The 23,342-nt window shown below is 36.1% G+C and overlaps 1 protein-coding gene across 7 annotated transcripts in view; it reads left to right on the top strand.

The window, feature by feature from the left end:
• AGO3 (argonaute RISC catalytic component 3) overlaps positions 1–23,342 on the top strand; it is a 134,927-nt gene that overhangs the window by 77,690 nt on the left and 33,895 nt on the right. For all 7 annotated transcript variants that reach the window (XM_047724632.1, XM_047724634.1, XM_047724631.1 and 4 more), the window contains 7 exons: positions 8,667–8,801; positions 12,911–12,998; positions 13,129–13,276; positions 13,684–13,803; positions 16,330–16,452; positions 16,824–16,957; positions 19,342–19,526. In XM_047724632.1, the coding sequence (XP_047580588.1) occupies positions 8,667–8,801; positions 12,911–12,998; positions 13,129–13,276; positions 13,684–13,803; positions 16,330–16,452; positions 16,824–16,957; positions 19,342–19,526 (933 nt within the window). The remainder of the gene's footprint in view (positions 1–8,666; positions 8,802–12,910; positions 12,999–13,128; positions 13,277–13,683; positions 13,804–16,329; positions 16,453–16,823; positions 16,958–19,341; positions 19,527–23,342) is intronic.

The following is a 23,342-nucleotide window of genomic DNA, read 5'->3' as shown; positions in this document are numbered from 1 at the left end:
GAGAGAGGGAAGCAGGCTCCCTGTCAAGCAGAGAGCCCGATGCAGGACTCGATCCCAGGACCCCGAGATCATGACCTGAGCTGAAGGCAGCAGCTTAACCCACTGAGCCACCCAGGCGCACGGGAGGAATTGTTCTTGATTGGAGTGATAATAGCATAAATATATACATTCGTCAAAATCATTTGAACTTTACACTTACAGCTCATTTTATTATATGTAAGACTGAAAATCCTTTTTTAAAAGTAAGGTATCCCTACCTAACCTACCAGAAAGTCTAAAATTTATGCCTGGCAGTACCAGTGGTTAGAATTTAGCACAAAAATGATATACACGGGACGCCTGGGTGGCTCAGTTGGTTAAGCAGCTGCCTTTGGCTCAGGTCATGATCCCAGCGTCCTGGGATCGAGTCCCACATCGGGCTCCTTGCTCATCGGGGAGCCTGCTTCTCCCTCTGCCTCTGCCTGCCATTCTGTCTGCCCGTGCTTGCTCTCTCTCCCTCTCTCTCTCTGACAAATAAATAAAATCTTTAAAAAAAAAAAATGATATACACGCTTATGAGAGTGTCAGTTGTTAAAACTACTTTGGAAGAGTTTGGCATTATCTAGGAAAATTAAAGATACCTTCATGAGTCAGCAATTTTACTTTTAGGTGGAGCCTTTTCCACTAAAGAAATTTATATGTGTATGTGCATCAAAAAAGACCAACTATAGGAATGTTCATAACATTCTAGTAACAAAAAGAAAGTACCAACACAAATGTCCGTATATTATAGTAGTAAATTATGTAATTTATTTCTGTCTATCTAATTCTTTAGAGTGGGGGAGAGGGAAAGAATCCCAAGCCAACTCCATGCACAGCACAGAGCCTGAGCTCAGTCTCAACAACCTTGAGATCATGACCTGAGCTGAAATCCAGAGTTGGGCACTCAACTGAGCCACCCAGGCATCCCAATAAACTTTATTTCTTTACCACAGTATTAGAGTGGTGAAAATGAAGAAACTTTACATTTAATAGAGATGAGCTAGAGATAATCCTTAACCACAGCCTGAAAAGATTATATGCTTTGTATTTCTAGTTACATAAAGTTTAAGAACTAGGAAAACTAAACTATTTAGGAATCTGTATTTAAGTTGTAAATTTAAAGAGGAAGTGATTATTATAAAAGCCAAGACTTTGGTTACTTTGAAGGAGAAGGGAAGTTAGGATTGAGAAGGGGCTAGGGAAGAGGTTTTTAAGATACAGTTGTTGATCCAGTGTTGGTTTTCTAGGTATTTACTGTATAATAATTTAAGTGACACATATATGTTTTATATACTTTACTGAATATGTGGTATTTTATATTAAAAACAGAAAAAAATCTTCATCAATATCTCCTGAGTACTATGTTAATAATATTTTGCTAAGTGATAATAGGAAATACAAGGATGTTTAACATGGCATCCTAAGTGCTCACTAATTATAACCATAAAAGGCATTGTGTAATGAGTAGTCTTAAATTCTGTTCTCATACTTTCAGAGCCATAGGAGTAAGCCTATAAAATTGAGGCAGATAACATCCATACCATGTACCCTCTCAGGAGGTAGAAGGTGTACATAAAAAAAAAGTTGTGATTATGTTTGTACCAGCTCCCATGTTAATTTCTGCTCTATTTTATACTATTCATTTGTCCTTGGTCTCATTTGGTAGTCCTAGTTATTTTAAATATGGCAAATATCTGTTACTTTCTTCTTCATATCTGTTATTTTCTGCCATGTCTTTTGAAATAGTAAAACACAAACTTAAGAATTCTAATCTCTTCTTCATGGAACACTCTCCTGTAAAACCTCTTCAGGGTGTTCGTTTACATCAACAAAATAACTTTGCCTGGAATTAAGACCAGTTGATCAGTGAACAAATGACATGAGTAGACAGTTCTCTGTTGAGCTCCTGTCATGTTCTGAATACAACTTGGTACTTTGCATTGAATCTCTACCCTAATGCTATGAGTAGTTTTACAGATGAACAAATAAAAATTCAGAGAAATAATTAGTGTTACACCTAGGATCAAAACTATTTTATTTTAAAGCCTGTCCTTTTTTTATTATTCTAACACTGCTACCCCTGAAAAGAAGAAAATTAACTTTGTTAAAAAACAAACATGCAACCCACAATAAGAAATTAAAGGATGTATTTCCAACAACAAAAATTCTATCATTTATTAATCTGTTAAAAGATAAATGACAGTTAATAGAATGTATTATAAAACCTTAATGAAATTTAAATGACTTTAATTCTGAGATCTGTGTTGATAAATCAAAAGTCTTTCCCACCGGTATTCTAGACATAGTCTCTTTTTATGAATTTTTTTTCCTTAGTTGTAGATTATGCATATTTAGATACTGGCAGTCTAAGTAGTAGATAATATCTCCTTTTCCACCAAAGCCCTCTCAGTAATACCTGTATTTTATTTCTCAGTTTGATTTATCTGAATTCTAACACCTGCCTAATCAATTTTAATTATATGCAAATACTCCAAATTTAGCCATTCTACTAACAGATATTTTGGTGGTTTCCATTCTTTTTACTATTAAAAACAGTCCTAAATAAGCATTCTTACTCCTCCGTCCTTTTGCAAATAGGGAATCTAGAGTGTATTTCAAGATAGTGGAACTGCTGGACTAAAAATTAAGCATATGTTCAAATTTATTATATGTTTCTCTTTGTTCTCCTAACTGATTGTATCACTTTATATCCCTTCAGAGCTTTCATTCTTCCATTGGCTTGTTGTCAGTTTGTGTTCTAGGTCTTCAGATTCTTTGCCTATCTTGAATAGTGTAAAATGATAGGTCAGCATTGTTATGTGTATTTCATTAACTACACATAAGATAATTCATGAAAATTTAGACATTTTGACATTTAGATTTCTCTTTTATGAAATGCCAGCTGATGTCATTTGCCACTTTTATTGGTTTATCTTGATTGTAGGAACTCATTACATATTCTCAAAACTGTTTGTTAAAGATATAACACATGTCCTCTACCAATCTATAGCCTGGGGTTTGGTTGTTTTTTGTTTTGTTTCTATTTTTGTCTTGCTTTGTTTGTGGGTTTCTTTCTTACAGTTTTCTTTCATCGTTTGTTTTCTTACAGTTTTTTTTATAGTTAATGTATTTTAAGAAATTCTTATACTTTCAGTTGTTTGTAATTTTTGTATCTTGTTTAAGAAATTCTTCCTTGGCTCTAAGATCATAAAGATATTCTATATTTTCTTCTAAATGTTTATTTTTCTTTTCATATTTAGTTCTCTGAATAGGAATTTGTATATAGTATGAGGTAGGCATTCAAGTCTCATCTGCTGCTGTGAATCTGTCCTCACTGTCTCTTGACTTCAATAGGATTATAACAAATCTTGATGACTGGTAGGACAGACTTTAGTCTTAAAAATTGTCTTGATTATTCTTGTTTTGCTGCTTTTTCATGTTAATTTTAGGATTTTCTCCTTAATTTCCAGAGGTCAAGGGGGTTTATATCCTGTCAGTATTTTGATTGAAATTGCTTTCAATTTGCAGATTAATTTGGGAATAATTTACATGAATAGGGTATATTGCTCCATTTTTTAAATCTTCTGTAATATCTTCCATTAGTAAAGATACCTATTCCTTCTCCCCCAAAAAAGATACCTATTACTTCTCTAGGTCTTATATGTATTTTATTTGAATTTCATCCCAAGTCCTACTGTTTTTTTGTTTTAATTTTAACTTATATTTTTTTGAATTACATTTTAAGCTGATTGCCAATATATACAAGAATGTAACTTATTTTCATATAGTGATCTTAAGTCTAGCAACCTTGCTGACCTCTCATTAATTCTCTGATTTGTCTTTAGATTTTATTGGGTTTTCTGTGTAGATCGTCTATTGTCAAGAAGAATAATTTTCCCTTCCTAGTCTTTTTACCTTTTATTTCCTAACTTGCATTACTGCACTAGGTAGAACTCCCTAATAAATGAAGTTGAATTTACCATAGTTTTGTTTTGTTTTTAAGATTTTATTTATTTATTTGTGAGAGAGAGAGAGAGAGCATGCACAAGCAGGGGGAGTGGCAGGCAGAGGGAGGGGCAGGCTTCCTGCTGAGCAGGGAGCCAGATACAAGGCTCAGTCCCAGGACCTCGGGATCATGACCTGAGCCGAAGGCAGAGGCTTTAACCCACTGAGCCAACCAGGCGCCCCTTATCATAGATTTTTGATAGATAACCTTTCTCTTTACCGTCCTGATACAGTATAAGTATTAGGTATGGCATTGAATTTTATTTAATGCTTTTTTTTGGTACCATCATTTATAGAAATGGTTGTATGCTTATTTCCTTTAATACATTATTGGGGTTTGTTTTGTTAATAGATTTTTTAAACTATTAAACATAAACATTTTTTTTTTCAATTAAACTAGCTTATTTTTGAGAGAGCAAGAAGGAGTAGAGTGCATATATGTATAAGTTTATAAAATGTTAAGGATTCAGCAGAGAGAAGCTGATCTTTGCTCATTGAAATTCACTCCTAATTCAGCTGTACTCACTGATTTCAACCCATCTTTTAGAACTTTTATTTCTTAACTAACTTTAATTTTCATCTGAAATACCCACATTTCTATAGAGAAGATTATCAATAAACAGTAAAATGATAAGCACAGTGGTATAAACAGTAGGGGAAAATAATTGAAGAATGTTAAAAAGGATAATGTTTGTTTAGTTGCAGTTTAGTGATGTAGGACACATTAGTTGTGAACACTAGTATTATAGCAGTTTAGTGAAGAAAATTTACCTGAAGGATTAAAGGAAGCCAAATAAGCATGTTACTTACCATATTTTTATTTTCCTTTACCTATATACTTTTTTTTAAAGATTTTATTTATTTATTTGCCAGAGAAAGGCAGTGAGAGAGAACACAGCAGGAGGAGTGGGAGAAAGAGAAAGTAGGCTTCCTGCTAAGCAGGGAGCCAATGTGAGGCTCGATCCCAGGACCTTGGGATCATGATCTGAACCGAAGGCAGACGCGTAACAACTGAACCACCCAGGCACCCCTACCTATTTACTTCTAAAAAAAATTAACCCAGAAGCAGTATGTGCTTATTTGATAGGTATCCTGTCAGCTTTTTTTTAATACATGAAAATATTCTCACATTTCAAATATAATAATATAATGTATACATTCTTTAAAAAGATGTATTTATTTGAAAGAGAGAGTGAGCATGCAGTGGGGAGAGACAGAGGGAGAGAGAAGCTCAAGCAGACTCCTCTGCTGAGCATGGAACCAATATGGGGCTTGATCTTACATCACCGGGATCACAACCTAAGCCAAAAGCCAGAGTTGGGTACTTAACTGACTGTGCCTCCCAGGTGCCCCTAATGTATACATTTTTGAAACCACTATGGATTTGAATATGATATCTAGAATGCAAATACAGTCTGTGGCGCCTGGCTGGGTCAGTTGGAAGAGCATGTGGCTTTTGATCCCGGGATGTTGAGTTCAAGCCCCACTTTGGGTGTAGAGATTACTTGAATAAAACTTAAAAAAAAAAAATAGAATGCTAATATAATCTTATCGGTCTCTCTTTTTTTTTTATTAGTTAGAAATTGTGGAGATGATACTAAAGTTTATCTAGATAGAAGTTTAGCAATGAGTACTGTTTTCTCTTAAATCTTCCCTTTAGAAGTACTCAAGGATGTGCACATATACAGACACACAGGCAAATAAAATATATATAAGGACATCCATTGGAAAATTTTTTGCAATATTAAGAACCAATTTAATGATCCACCATTAGGGACATGAAATAACATTCATGTAATGAGATATCCTGTAAGTGTGAAAAAAATGATGTGGTTTCATATCATAGATTTATCTGCAAGATCTATAATGAGAAAAAAAAATAAAAGCCCAGAATAGTGTTCCTAATATTTTACCATTTGTGTTCTTTTTTATTAAGAGGGAAAGGAAGTATATTTTCACTTAATTATCATGCACCAATACTGTGGAATAATATGAGGCCATTAAAAAATGTACTAACGTGGAAAGATCTCTAAGATATACTGTATATTTAAAAAATAATAAAACGGGGTGCCTGGGTGGCTCAGTGGGTTAAGCCGCTGCCTTCAGCTCAGGTCATGATCTCAGGGTCCTGGGATCAAGTCCCGCGTCGGGCTCTCTGCTCAGCAGGGAGCCTGCTTCCCTCTCTCTCTCTCTCTCTCTCTCTGCCTGCCTTTCTGTCTACTTGTGATCTCTCTCTCTCAAATAAATAAAATCTTTAAAAATAATAATAATAATAAAACGAGTCATGGAACATTTATTATCTGATTTCATGTAAAAAGAAAGTTGCATGGGGGCACCTGGGTGGCTCAGTCACAAAGCATGCAACTCTTGATCTCATAGTCATGAGTTCAAGCCTCAGGTTGGGTAAAGCGCTTACTTAATTTAAAAAGAAAAAAATTTGGGGCGCCTCTGTGGCTCAGTGGGTTAAGCCGCTGCCTTCGGCTCAGGTCATGATCCCAGGTCCTGGGTTCAAGCCCCACATCGGGCTTTCTGCTCAGCGGGGAGCCTGCTTCCTCCTCTCTCTCTGCCTGCCTCTCTGCCTACTTGTGATTTCTCTCTGTCAAATAAATAAATAAAATCTTTAAAAAAAAAATAAAAGAAAAAGAAAAAGAAAAAAATTTCATGTACATTGTTGTCTTTTGCCTGTCAAAAAAACCAGGATATGTACATACCTAACTACTAATAATGGTTCTTTTTTTTTTTTTTTTAATTTTTAAGATTTTTTATTTATTTATTTGACAGAGAGAGATCACAAGTAGGCAGAGAGGCAGGCAGAAAGAGAGGGGAAAGCAGGCTCCCCGCTGAGCAGAGAGCCCGATGTGGGCCTCGATCCCAGGACCCTGGGATCATGACCTGAGCTAAATAAAGGCTGATGCCTAACCTACTGAGCCACCCAGGCACCCCCTAATAATGGTTATTTCTTTTTTTTTTTTTTTTAAGATTTCGTTTATTTATTTGACAGACTGAGATCACAGGTAGGCAGAGAGGCAGGCAGAGAGAGAGGAAGGGAAGCAGGCTCCCTGCTGAGGAGAGAGCCCGATGCAGGGCTCCATCCAAGGACTCTGGGATCATGACCTGGGCCAAAGGCAGAGGTTTTAACCTACTGAGCCACCCAGGCGCCACAATAATGGTTATTTCTTAAAGATACTTGGAGAGGGGGAAGTTGAGTTGGGAGGAAATCTTTATTCTGTGTATCTGCATTTTTTATGAGGAGATACCATTCATATAGTCTGGAATAAAGGAAAAAGTACTATATGCTCACTATAATAATGAAGATACAAAATTAAAAAGAAGAAAATAACATGCATAATAGCTTTACCACCCACATATATCCTGAGGTAACTACTGTGAAAGCCTTGATAAACGTCCTCCAAGAGGTGAGGGACATTTTATGGAGGACATTTAATCCTTAAACCAAGGAGAGGGAAAGAAAGAGCACCACATAAAATGTTTACACTTAGCAGCAAAAGACATTTTTTTTTAAAGATTTTTATTTATTTATTTGACAGACAGAGATCACAAGTAGGCAGAGAGGCAGGCAGAGAGAGGAGGAAGCAGGCTCCCCGCCGAGCAGAGAGCCCGATGCGGGGCTCGATCCCAGGACCCTGGGATCATGACCTGAGCCGAAGGCAGAGGCTTTAACCCACTGAGCCACCCAGGCGCCCCAGACATTTTTTTTTTAAAGCAGAAAAATAACGTGATAGTGTGTATCTCCTTGTCTGTTTTGGTTTTGATTTTCACTGTATCCCCAGTACCTTTATGGCACATAATAGCCCCCAGTAAGTATGTGTTTAAGAAATGAGCAATGGGGATGCCTGGGTGGCTCAGTTGGTTGAGCAGCTAGCCAAAGGCCATATATATATATATATATATATTGCTCAGCAGGGCGCCTGCTCCTCCCTCTGCCTCTGCCTGCGGACTCTGTCTGCCTGTGCTCGCTCTCTTGCTGTCTCTCTCTAGCAAATAAATAAATAAAATCTTTTAAAAAAAAGGAAAGGAATGATGGTGTTCTGCTAACCATTGGTGAAGCTCTTCCAGTTCTGAAGCCCAAGATTAATAAATTGTGGTGGTTGACTCTTAGAGAACCAGACAGCTAGATGACATTGGGCAGATACTCTTTATTTATTACTTCCTGTAGTTCAGATTAGGACCAACAACATGTAATACCACTGTCTTCTTACATCTGTACAAGACAGGGAAAGCTTTCACTAGAATAGATTAAGCCAGGGTGGCATAGAAAGCTTTAAGAAACAATATCTAACTTTTTCATCTTAAGGGCTCTGGCATTTGTCCCCTTACAAGGCCTTGTCTCATACCCAGAACACTTCTCTGGGTCTATGTAGCAGAGAATGGTATTATTCACTTACCCATGAAGAAAGCTAGATTATAAAAACTGTAGGATTTGGCTTTTCTTATGTCTTCCAGTCAGACAGCCATTAAATTGAAACTGCTCAATTCAGTAGTGCTTTTTTATATATATAAGTATGCATAAAGAATAATTATAACTCTATAATTAGTTAATTATCATGGAAACTGAATGCAAGTTTCTGAATTTTCTTATGGAAACATTAACTCATACTATTTTTTGTTTTTCTTTTTAGTTTCTGCCACTGCCTTCTACAAAGCACAACCTGTAATTCAGTTCATGTGTGAAGTTCTTGACATTCATAATATTGATGAGCAGCCAAGACCTCTGACTGATTCTCATCGGGTAAAATTCACCAAAGAGATAAAAGGTGAAATAATTAGCATTTGGAACAACTTAACAATAAAATGCATGAATGTAACAAATTTTTATTGAAAAAAAATTTTTTTAAGTCTATTCATGTAACATCATCTGTGAAAATATAGATTATAAAATGTTACATTAAATTCATTGCCATTACATCTTAGTGTTTGAATGAAAGAAGTGCCAAGTAATGAAATTAATATTGATAACCGCTAATTTTTCATTAATACTTTGTTAGTAGCCAAAGGTATAAGAAGAATATCTCATGGGAAAATGTTTCTATAATACTGTTAAAAGTAAGAAACTTACTCCAAAAACATTGTTATATCAGAGCTGGGGTCATTGTTTTAACATATTCTAAAATAATGGCTTCCTTATTTTTCTGAAACGATTGAATATTTTATTCCTTTGAAACTTTATGGATACAGGGCTAGCCTGTTTCATGTGTTATTTTGGAGTTGGAACTTCATTGTTTTGTGTACATTATATAGTTGTTCATTGACGTTGCCTATTTTAAATAGTAGCTAAGATCTGTACAGTGGTGTTGCATCCTATGTATATTTTACTAACATAAATTCATCTCTACATAGTCTTCTAGAGAGAAAAAGAAAAAATACTTTAATAGTGTTCTAAAATTTGTATTGTGTTTATTTCATCTTTATATAAATGTACATTTCTATATACATTTAAATACACATTTACCATTTCATATGCAAACCCATAAATACTGTACTTTATCAGTAATTTAAGGAATTTTTCAAGAGTAATTTTGATTGTATAAAATTCTTGTCTTGTTCAGAGCTTAGAACCTATTCCTCAAGTAAGATGTGACTCCACTGTATTTAGTTCTTTATTTAGGCATGAAGAAGAATTAGATATTCTCTAATTAGAATGAGTAGTATAAATTCTGTTTATAAAAATGTCAAATCTTAAATAGTCAGAAATAGTTATTTTTTTATTTAAGATTTTAACTTTTGCAGATAATTTTCAGCTTCTGGTTTGAATAAAACACGGAAGTTTGTTCACTGAACATCTTTCAGTTCCCCGAATCAGTTAGAATAGCTCAATGCATCCTGCTTGCTCCAATAATCATTCATTCAATACCCAGGAGAGAGATAGTCATTGTTAATGAAACATTAAAAGGAAAATCCTTCCTGCTTTGAAAATGAGCATCCATTTATCTAAAGTTACTTAAATGCCAAAATAATAAAGTGTTATGTATAGTGTATTGCAACCATACCATTGTCCTTTCATAATCTGTATTAACTGCACAGTTAGCATTGTCAAGAGGTTAGTGCATTACCCACCATTAATGTGTGATCATCAAAATGCCATGGTTTCCAGTGGAGTTGCTGCTTAGTTACCACCTCTGATATCATGAAGTCACTTACATTATTTTGCGGTAACTATGCAATCAACTCATATCACCACTCTATCACAGAAAATACAAGATGTACAGAACAAGGATGCAACTGCTGCCCGAAGAGCATGGACTCGATCTTAACTTCAACTGCTCAGGGGCCCAAAGAAATGACTGAAAAAATGACTAGAAAGCATTATAAAGTTGATGTTATAGTGAAGGTAAAGCCAAGTTTATAGGTTAAATATTTGATTTATTAAAGCCAAAATTTTTTTGGTTGGATGGAGGGTTTTGGGAGGGACCCGGGCAGAGAATTATCTAGTTTTTTTAAATTTTTTTAAATTTCAAGTTTTTGCTAACCCCTGGGTTGGGTCAAATCCTTAGGCACCTAAGACCCTAGATTTGGGGTAGAAAATTCTGAGTTGGATCTAACTGACCAACCGATTATTTTTTTTCCCCTCCATTCAAAGTCAAAAAGGCTTTGTTGACATTTTGGGGGGGTTTTTTGTTGTTGTTTTTTAAAAGAGAGTTCTTTAACATACGTCATATAATCCTACCATGGAAATTCAAGAGAATCAGAGTTATGTATTCTGTGCTATATATTTGGGCTTAATTTTTAGCCAGCATAGGGAATTTGATGATAACTGTTAAATAGTGGATACAAAATGTGCTATAATGAATAGATTTCCTTAGTACATTTATTTGGTTCTAGTTGAACTTTTATCTAAATATTTAACAGTAACTTCAGGGTGGTTCCTTTATACAATTATTCATCATGGTTAAACAAATATTGGGACAAGTGTATGGCAGAAGTACCATATGTTTATAAAAGAACCAATTTATTTTTGGTAAAAACTTACTTAGTAGGCTATTAGAATCTTAAAATAACTCCTGTAATTCAGGGGAAAACTAGTGGAAAATAGCTAAGTGGTGTAGATAACAGAAAAAATTTTCTAAAACATAGTATTTTGGAACATAATATTTTCTACATGCCGCTTCATGTTGTTACTTCATATTGCTTCCTTCACATTTCTTTCTTATGAGACCTTCTTTAGATAATATTTTCTAGTCTTCTTTATAATATAGAGGCATAGTATATTCTCTAATCTGAAATTTTAGTTTTATAAAGGTAATTACCAATAAAAACTACTTACCACTGATTCAGTTAGGAGTACTTCTCAAGAAAAATCCATACCAATTTGGTATAATGACACTATGTCCTTTTAACATCTTAATTTGTGCTGATACATTAGAAGAAAATATTACTATGAATGAACTTTGTGTTTGGTACTGCAGTTAATAATTAGATAGGAAAATAAATAACACTGTTGCAGGGTTTCTCAGCCTGGCCAGTATTGATATTTTGGGCTGGATAATTCTTTGTTGTGGTCTGGAGTGGAGGTCGTGCTGTCCCATGCATTGTAGGATATTTAGCATCATCCCTGGATCCAAGACCCCTAAATCTAGCATCCATTAGATGCCAGTAACACACCCCATTCCTAACAATTAAAAGTATCTCCAGACATTACCAGAGGTTCTCTGGAGGGCAAGATTGCCTGTGGTTGAGAACCACTGCACAATAGGAATCACAAATATAACAGGGAAATAATACAAAAGTAATACCATAAATACTATCAGGAAACTAAAAGTTGTCCTTCATCTACCCCTTTCTAGATTTTCTGCATTAGGAGTCTAGGCTATGGTAATAGAGTTGCTATAAGCGGTGGCCACTGTGTCAGTTTGTTAACTCTTCTCTAGGTAGCTCCAAGATGGCACTCTCAAATACGGTAGCACCAGCCGCATGTAGCTATTTAAGTTAATTAAATTAAAATAAATGTTCACTTTCTTAGTCACACTACCCACATTTAATGTGCCAGACATAGAACATTCCATCATCTCAGAAAGTTCTATTGGACAGCACTGCTTAAGAAAATTAATCCCAGAGAATTTCACCAGTGGCTTAAAAAACCATTGCTTCACTTTCTAAAGCAGGCCTGGGATCTTCAAACTCCTGTGGTCCATAGATGAACTGCAAGGATCCAGGAACATCTAAAATCATAAGCTAAATTATGTGTTTATGCAATTTTCTGAGAGTTTATTGCTTTCATCAGATTCTCAAAGGGGTCAATGATAAGAAGGTAGGGTGCTCTAAGAATTATTTTGGTTGCATTTAATTTCTGATAGTCAATAACAGCTGTGTCACTGTCGTACACTTCAGATAAATTGTCACTCTCCTTCTGTTAAAAGGGCCTGGAATTTTTTTCTTCCTACTTTAAAAATCTTTGAAGGACTTCCTTCTTGAGATCCATGAAGTTCTAATCTTCAGTCACTATGTGATGACTGGCATACTTTGAAAATTATAGAGTATGTTGAGAATTAATACAACTCCTCTTTTATTCTTCCTTTCTTCTCACAGCATAAATACCTAAATTTATTATAAACAGGGTTTTTTTTTTTTTTCTAATTAATGGGGAACTTTGCCCCTTGTTCTTTAGGCTTTGCAGATTTTATGCTTCTGTTTTTTAATGTGTAGAGCTTGTGTAGAGCTTGATAAGATAGGGAAAAATGTTTGGAGTTAGATCTATCAATATTGTAATCTTTACTAGCAATGTTATTTATAAAATCCTTTATTAATATCATATTGCCTATATCACAGATTTTCTGTTTGGAATTTGAGTTTGTATAGTAGTGAACAGGCTTTAGAAATACTCAACATGTGACATTTTTATAACCTCATTTTTTCTTGTTGGGAACAGGTCTGAAGGTTGAAGTGACTCATTGTGGAACAATGAGACGGAAATACCGTGTTTGTAATGTAACAAGAAGGCCTGCCAGTCATCAAACGTAAGAAAAGCTGGTGTTTTGTCAGAGCAGAGATTGATGTGAGGCAGCTTCGTCTAGTTAGTGGTTTGGGAGTTTTGCTCACCATAATGAGATGAGAGTTGTTAATGTGTACTTTTTTTTTTTTTTTCAGCTTTCCTTTACAGTTAGAAAACGGTCAAACTGTGGAGAGAACAGTAGCACAGTATTTCAGAGAAAAGTACACTCTTCAGCTGAAGTACCCACACCTTCCTTGTCTGCAAGTGGGGCAGGAACAGAAACATACCTACCTGCCACTAGAAGTAATGTATTTAGGCTGTTTTTTAATATCACCTTGTTCATTTTTTCTTTGGGGTTTCTTATGGCATATAACTTCATGCTCTCACATTTATTTTGGAGATTGAACTGTTTCTAAATTTTACTTTATTTTAAAATTTTAATAATGAAATAATATGGAAAATTTCATCCATAATCCTACCACTCTACAGTAAGTACTGTTAACATTTTGGTACACTTCTTCTCAGCCTTTTTATCCAGTGTACATTTCATCTTGTTAATAATCATACTGTAAAGCAGTATTATTTACTATTTAACATAATATTAAAAAGAAGTTTAGTGGTAGGTTTTGAAATTTTAATTTTGCATGTAATTGGCGGTGAGAGTTAAAAAAGATAAATACATCCAGTACAAAACTTTTTTCTGTTTGTAGGTCTGTAATATCGTAGCAGGGCAACGATGTATCAAGAAGTTAACAGACAATCAGACTTCCACAATGATCAAGGCAACAGCAAGATCTGCTCCAGATAGACAAGAGGAAATTAGCAGATTGGTTAGTACTGGACTCTAGAAATGGGAATTAAAAACATGTTAGGGTGGGGGCTTCTGGGTTGCTCAGTGTTAAGCGTCTGCCTCCGGCTCAGGTCATGATCCTAGGGTCCTGGGGTGGAGCCCAGAGTCAGGCTCCCTGCTCAGCAAGTAGTCGGCTTTTCCTCTCTCTGCTGCTTCCCCCATTTGTTCTCTCTCTCTCTCTCTCTCTCAAATAAATAAAATTTTTTAAAAAGGGTGGGGGTTGGGGTGAGGTACTACTAAAGAGCCATGTCCTTATCAGCTCATACCTCATTACCATTTCACAGACTGTCAGAATTAAAAGGGATCGTGGAAGTCATCTAGTGGTGTTCTAGGGGTAAACCTTAAAGTGTTCTATGAGAACGATTAGATCCTTGTAATTTACCTAGAGCTCTTTAATTAAATCTAGAGCAGCTGCTCTCAGAACCAATGTTTCAATTTACTGAACTGAACTTCATTACCTCCCACCTAAAAGAGAAAGGGAGAAGGAAGAAAAGCCAGCATATTATGACTAGCAATGGTGAGTCTTAACCCTCAGTATGATTGTTTAGCCGCCTTCATCAGACTGGTGACTGTCTGATGTATAGGATGAATAAAGAAATATGAGACTGCTCCAATCATTTTGAATACCCTTTGTATTATGCAAGTGAAGAGAAAAAAGTCTAGAAATAGGAATATTACTTTGGGTAATAGTGAAGATTGTTATAAAAGGATTATAGAACTGGCCCTTTCATTTTGTAAGCCAATTACAGGGAAAAAGAGACTTTTTTCCAATATTGTTTTATAAAGAGTAAATAAAAATTATTATATGATATTTAATTAGGAGAACATGGGTTGGTTTTCATGATGGATTTTTTTCTGATTATGACAGGATTTTAAAAACATTTAAGAGGCTAAACCTCTCACTATCTCTAAAATTTCAATAATTAGTTCTAACTCAATTTATTATAACTTTTCTTCCAAAGAGGTAATATTGTACCATGGCTAAAAGCATAGGCTTTGGAATCTTAACAGCCTGGGTCCAAAGTCTATCTTCTTCACTTACTTACTGTTACTGTTACGTTATTGCAATTACAGCATCCAGAAGACTAGTGCAGTGATTGAGTAGGAACTCTAGAATCAGAACATACACGGTTTCAGATTCTGTGTCACTTGCTTAGCTAGATGGTTTTAGGCCAGTCATTTAACTTTATTAAATTTTAGACTTATCCTCTGTAGAGATTATAAAAGACCTCCTTTTATAGTTACAAGGTTGTTGTGGAGAAATTAATTATAAAACTTAACACCAGGCACATCATACAACAAGTTTTTATTTGTAGTAGTTGTTACTCTTTGTAACCTTACTATGAAGATACACTAAAACACACAAGAAATGAATGACATTTAAAGAAACCTTAGAGCCTAACCTTAAAAAACTTCTGCTTATTGTGGGAAGATTCTTTTTTAAATATTTAGATTACATAGGGTTTTTTTAATGGTTTGTTCCTCAAACACTTGAACACCACCTTCATTTAGTAACCTCATTTGACTTTTACTCTGAAACTGAGTAAATATGTTTTGAAAAACACAATTACTATAGCATGGTATAAACATGAATTATATTCTGAGGTCCAAGTCTGTACTGGATTAAATTTTTTTTTTTTTGAAGATTTTACTTATTTGTCAGAGAGCGTGAAAGAGACCACAAGCAGAGGGGAGAGGCAGGCAGAGGGAGAAGCAGGCTCCCCACAGAGCAAGGAGGCTGATGTGGGACTTGATCCTAGGACACTGGGATCATGACCAGAGCTGAAGGCAGACGCTTGAGCAAGTCAGCTATCCAGGCATCCCAAAATTCTTTATCAACCAGTATTGCACTGTATGTTAACTAACAAAATTTAAATTAAAAAAAAATCTTTTTTATCTTTGTAACTGTGGCTATATTATGTAAAAATTATCATCTATATCATATTGGCTTTCTTATCTGTCTCAAGTGTATTGCATTGAATAATTTTATAATATGGCACTTTTTATCTGAAAATATTCAAGTAATTTTATATAAGTTGTAAATCAAGTAATTAGGGAAAAAAGCCTTTAAGATCATCAATATCTGCTATCAAACTCTATGTAAAATAAATTTTAATAATATATGTCTGGATCTTCTAATTAGAAGTCCTTAACATTTTTTAGGTCAGGAATTTCTTGCTCTTTTGATCTCTAGGCCACCCTCTCCAAAGTGCATTACATTTAATCATATAAAATTGGCATCTTCATAGATTGCAAATAATTGAAATTTCTTATTTTTCAGCCTAATACATTTATATTTCTGTAAATTACCAGGAGGTTCACAGATTTCCTACAGTCCATTCATGATCTGTCATCCCAGATTAAGATTCCTCATCCTATACTTAGGGCATCATTGACTAGATCCAAAACATTGTGGACATAGTGAAGAAAAGAAAACAGAGGTTTCTAATGAATGAAGCAGGGACTTGGGGGAAGTTCTGAAAGTAACTATGATTTTTTCTGTTAGGTAAGAAGTGCAAATTATGAAACAGATCCATTTGTTCAGGAGTTTCAATTTAAAGTTCGGGATGAAATGGCCCATGTAACCGGACGTGTACTTCCAGCACCTATGCTGCAGTATGGAGGACGGGTAAAACCTCTTGATAATTTTTTAATTATAAACATACAGCCTCTATTTACAGAGAGAAGAGCATCCTAGCTAAGTCTGAGTTTCGGAAAGTGGTGTTTGTTTGGGGTTTTTTTTGTTTTTTTTTTTGTTTTGTTTTGTTTTTTTTTGCTCCAACAGTACTTTTTTGTTTCAAGGTATCTTTGCTTAAGTTTATAATTTTTGGTTTATATGATTAAAAATATAACTAATACTGATTTAGAGCAGCATTTTACGTGATTATCAGATATTTATCAATTCAGCAATTTGAAATGATTTATCAGCTCAGTGAAGTAAATTGTATATTAAGTGTTTTCTTCTTTTTTGCCTTATTTCTCTTTCTCCTTTTTCTGTAGAATCGGACAGTAGCAACACCAAGCCATGGAGTGTGGGACATGCGGGGGAAGCAGTTTCACACAGGAGTTGAGATAAAAATGTGGGCTATAGCTTGTTTTGCCACACAGAGGCAGTGCAGAGAAGAAATACTGAAGTAAGGCATGTCATTAGTTTGGTTTGGGGAACTTTTTGTGTTTCAGTTTTGTGTTTCGATTTTAAACAACTCAGCTAATGTTCTAATCAGTGTTGTCTCAATAGGGAATATATTTAATCACTGAAACTTTAAAAATGTTTCTTCTCAATAGTTTGATGGAGAATTCTGAATTTGTTAGTCGGTAAAATCATTGATGCATTCTCTTAGGCATCCTGACAGTCTAGCTTATGTGGTATAGGAGCATTATTGGCTTTTGATGGCACATAGGTTAGGTTTAATTCCCAGCCTTGGCAATTCGTAGCTTTATTACCATGAATAATTTATATAATTTCATTATGCTTCAGTTTTCACCCTTTTAGAGATAACAATACCTATCTCTTGAGTGAGGATTAAAGAATGTCCTTATTTCTTAATTGAGGTCCTTAAAAAAGAGTGACTCTTCGTTTTCACTTATTTACTTCTGAAAATTTGGCCTCCATCTCCACCACTTTCCCTGTTCCCCAGATTCTTTTCCTCAGCATATAAGTGCTCAATAATCTTCTGTTCAAATTAAAACAGAAATACATCATTTTTCAGTTTACCTAATTGAAATAAATGCTTCCAGCCTTCTATTTTCTCACCCTCTTAGAAATCCTAGTGCTGGGGCACCTGGGTGGCTTAGTGGGTAAGCCCTCTTCTGCCTTCTGCCCGGGTCAGGGTCTCAGGGTCCTGGGATCAGGCCCCGCATCGGGCTATCTGCTAGGCGGGGAGCTTGTTTTCCCCCTCTCTCTGCCTGCCTCTCTGCCTCCTTGTGATCTCTCTCTGTCAAATAAATAAATAAAAATCTTTAAAAAAATGAAATCCTAGTGCCTTCTGAAACTAGTTTCTGGAAGATCTCCAATCGATTATCAATTCTAACGGTCTTTCCTCAGCCATTATTTTTCTCAAAATTTGTGCAGCATTAAATACAGTTGACTTTTTTTTTTTTTTTTTAAGATTTTATTTATTTGTCAGAGAGAGAGGAGAGCGAGCGAGCACAGGCAGACAGAATGGCAGGCAGAGGGAGAAGCAGGCTCCCCGCCAAACAAGGAGCCCGATGTGGGACTCGATCCCAGGACGCTGGGATCATGACCTGAGCCGAAGGCAGCCGCTTAACCAACTGAGCCACCCAGGCGTCCCTAATACACATTTTTTTCCCAAAGTTTTCATCCCCTGACAGTTTACTACAATGCTGTGATCATCTTATTTGACCTCCAGAGGCCAGAGTTTCTCAATTGTTTCTCAAGCGCAGAGTTACTCTTTTCGTTTTACATTTGTTATTTATGGTTTGCTAGAACTCTTATAATCTTTTGGCTTGTGGTTCTTGTTCAGGCTGACTGAGAATACCCAACTTCATACTTTTTGAATTAAACATTAATAAGGAAAAGGAAAAGAAAGGAATTCCTACAAGCTTCATCTCTGAGGGAATGAGTGTTTTTGCTCAAAGTTAACTCAGATCCTTGACTTAAGACCTTACTCTTGTTTTAAAAACAAGTGAAGTGATTGTTAAATCATGACATCATTACTTATCTTAGGCTAAATGCAGTATTTTGTTTAAATATGGAATTATTAGTCTTTTCTTGTTTTTAGTGTGGCTAAAAGTACATTGAAGTACTACCTGCCTCATTTGTTTTTAAATGTGGTTTTCACTTTTTTTTTTTTTTCTTCATTTTTTTCTGGGAATACAGTCTTTCCTGCTATCCTAGTTTCAGATACATAATATTGTGGAAACAAATTTTGGACTAGATCATACTTCTGACTCTACCATTTATCTAACCTTTTGACATTGGTCAGATACTTAATGTCCCTGAAACTATGTCCTGATCTACTAAATGGGAATAATACTTCACCTACCACCTTCTTATGAATGTCATCATGATCAAATTAGAAAATGTACAACAGTAGATTAAATTTATGAAGCTCTTACCATGTCTTGGGTGGTGTTGCTAAGTTCATGTATTATGTCATTTATTATTGACACCAACCCTATAATAGAAGTAATCATCTTACAGATGAGAGGAGCTGAAAAATTTGTCGTACTATTTCACGGCTACTAGGTAACAGAACCAGAATTGAAACCTGTCATTTTAACTCTAGAACTGAAGTCTTAACCAGCATACTCTATCGCTAATGCCCTTTGTAAACTACACAATGCCACATTATTATATAGCAGTGTTCCTAGTTTGCACAATTGATTACTGACCAGCCACTCCTTTAATATCATTAAGCCTTGGTGACCTCTTCATATGTGGAGCACACAAATCGTTGCTTCATTCTCTATTCACTTCTCAAACTTTCCATTCCTCTTTGTAGGTGTGGATGACTAGACAGACAAAGGATTTAGTTTTAGTGATTTCTTCTCCTAGGGGTTTCACGGACCAGCTGCGTAAGATTTCCAAGGATGCAGGGATGCCCATCCAGGGCCAGCCTTGCTTCTGCAAATATGCGCAGGGGGCAGACAGCGTGGAGCCCATGTTTCGGCATCTCAAGAACACCTACTCTGGGCTACAGCTCATTATCGTCATCCTGCCAGGGAAGACGCCCGTGTATGGTAAGGATATCTTAAGATTGCATTTTTCCTCAAGTACTTGGTGTTCCTTTTAAAATTTTGCTAAAACATATCCTAAAATTTTGGAACATTAAAACATATTTTAATAGCTGCTATATTTAAAAGCTTGTAGGGTTACTTTAAAAAGACAAATCAGTAAGGCGAACTAGTCCAAGAAGAGACCTGTGAAAAGAATTTTAGTAAAGGAGGCATCACAAAACAATGGTTAAAGAAAGAATTATTTCTTTAAAATGGCATTAAGAGAGGCACCTGGATGGCTTAGTCAGTTAAGCCGCTGCCTTTGGCTCAGGTCATGATCTCAGGGGCCTGGGATTGAGCCCCACATCGGGCCCCCTGCTTGGCGGGAAGCCTGCTTCTGCCTTTGCTTCTCCCTCTCCCTCTACTCCTCCCCTTGCTCATGCTGTCTCTCACTCTCTCTCTCTCTCAGATAAATAAATCTTTTTTTAAAGAATGGCATTAAGATAACTTGCATATCAATATAATGTAGTAGTTAAAAGCACAGACTCCAGGGGCAACTGGGTGGCTCAGTCAATTAAGCATCCAGCTCTTGATATGATCTCAGGGTCATGGGATTGAGCCGCATGTTGGGCTCTGCTCTCAGCAGGTAGTCTGCTTGAGATTCTCTCTTTCCCTCTCCCTCTCCCTCTGCCCCTCACCCGCTCTCACTCTTTCACTCTCTCAGATAAATAAATCCTTAAGGGTTCCAGGGGAAGCACAGTTCTGCTTAAGACCCAGGCTCTGCCAGATAACTACCTGTAGGAATCTAGCTGAATTACTTAACCATAATAGGCTTTAGTTTTCTCATCTTTGAAATTGGTATTCTAAAAATAACTAACCTATACAAGATAGGTATAAAGATGAAATAAATTTACATCTGTAAGCAGAGTGTAGAATAGTAACTGTTATATAGTAAGTACTCAGTAAATGATAGCTATTATTTTTGTTAACAGATTAAAATTTAGTGAGATTAATAAGTTAAACATAAATCATTGAATTGTAGAAAAATACAAAGAAAGTATAATTTTCAAACTACTAACAGAGTGTAATTGTCTAGGTTTAGAAATGATAGAATAGTTCACCAAAAGAAATTGTTAGATTTACTGCATAAAAATTGAGTTTTCTGTAGGTCACAGATACATAACTAAATTTAAAGGAAACCAAATAAATAAATAAATAAATAAATAAATAAATGGAAACCGGTAGAATCTAAAAAATATTTGCTACAAATGCAGACAACAAAGGGCTAGTTTATTATTAAAATATCTGTATTGTTCCGTTGTTGTGATCGAAGAAAAAAATCCTTATGTCCTTTTAGATTAATGAGCAAAGAGTATAAACCAAAATTTCTCAAGGAAAACAAAACCAGTAAATATATAGAAAGTGTTGGTTTTCACCAATAGGTAAAGAAAACTACAAGTAAATAAAAGTGAAATTTTATGTTACAAAATTAGCAAATGTGTTTAAATATTATAATATTTAGCGCTTATGAGATGCGGTGAATCTAGAATTTTAATATATTGCTGATGGCCTTGTTCTTTTTTTAATATATATATTTTATTCATTTGACAGAGAGCACAAGCAGGGGGAGCAGCAGGCAGAGGGAGAGGGAAAAGCAGGCTACCAACTGAGTAAGGAGCCTGATGCAGGGCTCGATCCCAGGTCCCTGGGATCATGACCTGAGTCGAAGGCAGACGCTTAATCGGCTGAGCCACCTAGGCACCCCAATATAAATTTTTTTTAAAGGTTTTATTTGTTTGAGAGAGTGTGTATGTGCACAAGCCAGGTGGGAGGAAGGAGAAGGAGAGGAAATTTCAAGCAGACTCCATGCTGATTGTGGAGCCCAACATGGGGTCTCGATCTCATGTGAGATCATGACCCAAGCCAAAATTAGGAGTCAGGTGCTTAACTGACTCAGCCACCCAACTGCCCCAGCAGAATAAATTGATAATATCCTTTCTATCAAAAGTATAAAAATGTGGTTTTAACCTGTGATTCAGTATTTTTAATTACAGAAATGTGTTCACTGGAAAGAATTCATAATAGAGAAAAATCTGTATGTACAAATTTTCATAATATCTGTGATATTAAAAAAATGTTAAGATCTGGTTTTAACGAAACAGGACAAAACCAGAGAGACTCTTAATCTCAGGAAACAAACTTAGGGTTATTGGAGTGGAGTGGGGTGGAAGGGATGGTATGTCTGGGTGATGGACATTGGGAGGGTATGTGCTATGGTAAGTGCTGTGAATTGTGTAAGACTAATGAATCATAGACCTGTACCCCTGATACAAATAATACATTATATGTTAATTAATTTATTTTTTTTTAAAGATTTTTTTATTTATCTGTCAGAGAGAGAGGAGAGAGAGCGAGCACAGGCAGACAGAATGGCAGGCAGAGGCAGAGGGAGAAGCAGGCTCCCCGCCAAGCAAGGAGCCCGATGCGGGGCTCGATCCCAGGACGCTGGGATCATGACCTGAGCCGAAGGCAGCTGCTTAACCAACTGAACCACCCAGGCGTCCCCATTATATGTTAATTTAAAAAAAGAACTGGTTTTAAACAATGAGTAAGTTACAGTATATTGATGAAATAGTGTGCAGTGATTATAATGGATAGTTATTGAAATTCAAAATATATTTTTTAAGCTGTGATAAAATACAGAAGGTTTTAAAGTCGAAGAATTTGTAAATCAGTAAGGAAAGGACAAACAACTCACTGAAAAAATAGACAAAGGACATAACAGAAAGACAAATGGTCAATTATCTTATGAAAAGATGTTCAGGGCCACCTAGGTGGTTCAGTCAGTTAAGTGTCTTCCTTCAGCTCAGGTCCTAATCCCAGGGTCCTGGGATAGAGCCCCTCCTGAGGCTCTGTGCTCAGCAGGGAGCCTGCTTTTCCCTCTCCTTCTGCCTGCTACTCCCCCTGCTTGTGCTCTCTCTCTCTCTCTCTGTCAAATAAATAAAATCTTAAAAAAATAAAAGTAAAAAATAAGTTTTAGATTTACAGAAAAATTAAGCTGATCACATAGAGAGTTCCTACATGCTTACCCCTTCCCCTGCACACAGTTTACTATATTTCTAACATCTTATATTGTTTGGTATGTTTAATGAACCAGTACTGATAATATTAATATGTTATCCACAGTAGGCATTAAGGTTCACTCTTTGTGTTGTACATGTCTGTGGGTTTTGATGAATATATAACATTGTATATACAGTGTTGGGTCCCCAATATTGGGTCCCCCAAATGGGTCCATGGTCAAAGGAGCGAGACTGATACAAAGCAAAGGTCAAGCAAAGCTTTATTTCACTCCAAGCATCAAGAATCAGACCGACCGTCAAACAGACCAGTGGGGGCCGCCCCTTACAGAGAGGACGACCCCTCCCTGCTTTCCAGACAACTTTTATAGAGCAAAGGCCATGTGGTTGGGCCTGGCCACACACAGGTGGCCAATGAGATTGCAATACACAGAGAAAGCTGCACAGTCATGCTAGGTCACATATGGGTGGCCAGTTGAACTTCAGTTCACCCCATAGACATCTGCACTAGCCTATCACCTTGGTGAGAAGTGGCGCCCAAAAGGCGGGGACCACACTCCTTAGTAGCTAGGAGAGAGTATGCGCCCCCACTGATTGAATACCTCCACCTGGCCTGACTCACCCTTGTATCTGGACTTTGTTACCTGGGATTGGTTTCCCGGACTTGCTTTTAAGTAAGTTCCCCTGGGGAGTAGTGGGGAGTCAATTTAAGTTTTACAACAAAATGGCAGTTCAACCGGGGTGGGGCCACTCTGGCTGA

Source organism: Lutra lutra, chromosome 4, assembly GCF_902655055.1.
Source record: "Lutra lutra chromosome 4, mLutLut1.2, whole genome shotgun sequence".
Lineage (NCBI taxonomy): Eukaryota > Metazoa > Chordata > Mammalia > Carnivora > Mustelidae > Lutra > Lutra lutra.
The sequence above is the reverse complement of the archived record's forward strand: the minus strand, read 5'-3'. Positions and strand labels throughout refer to the sequence as shown.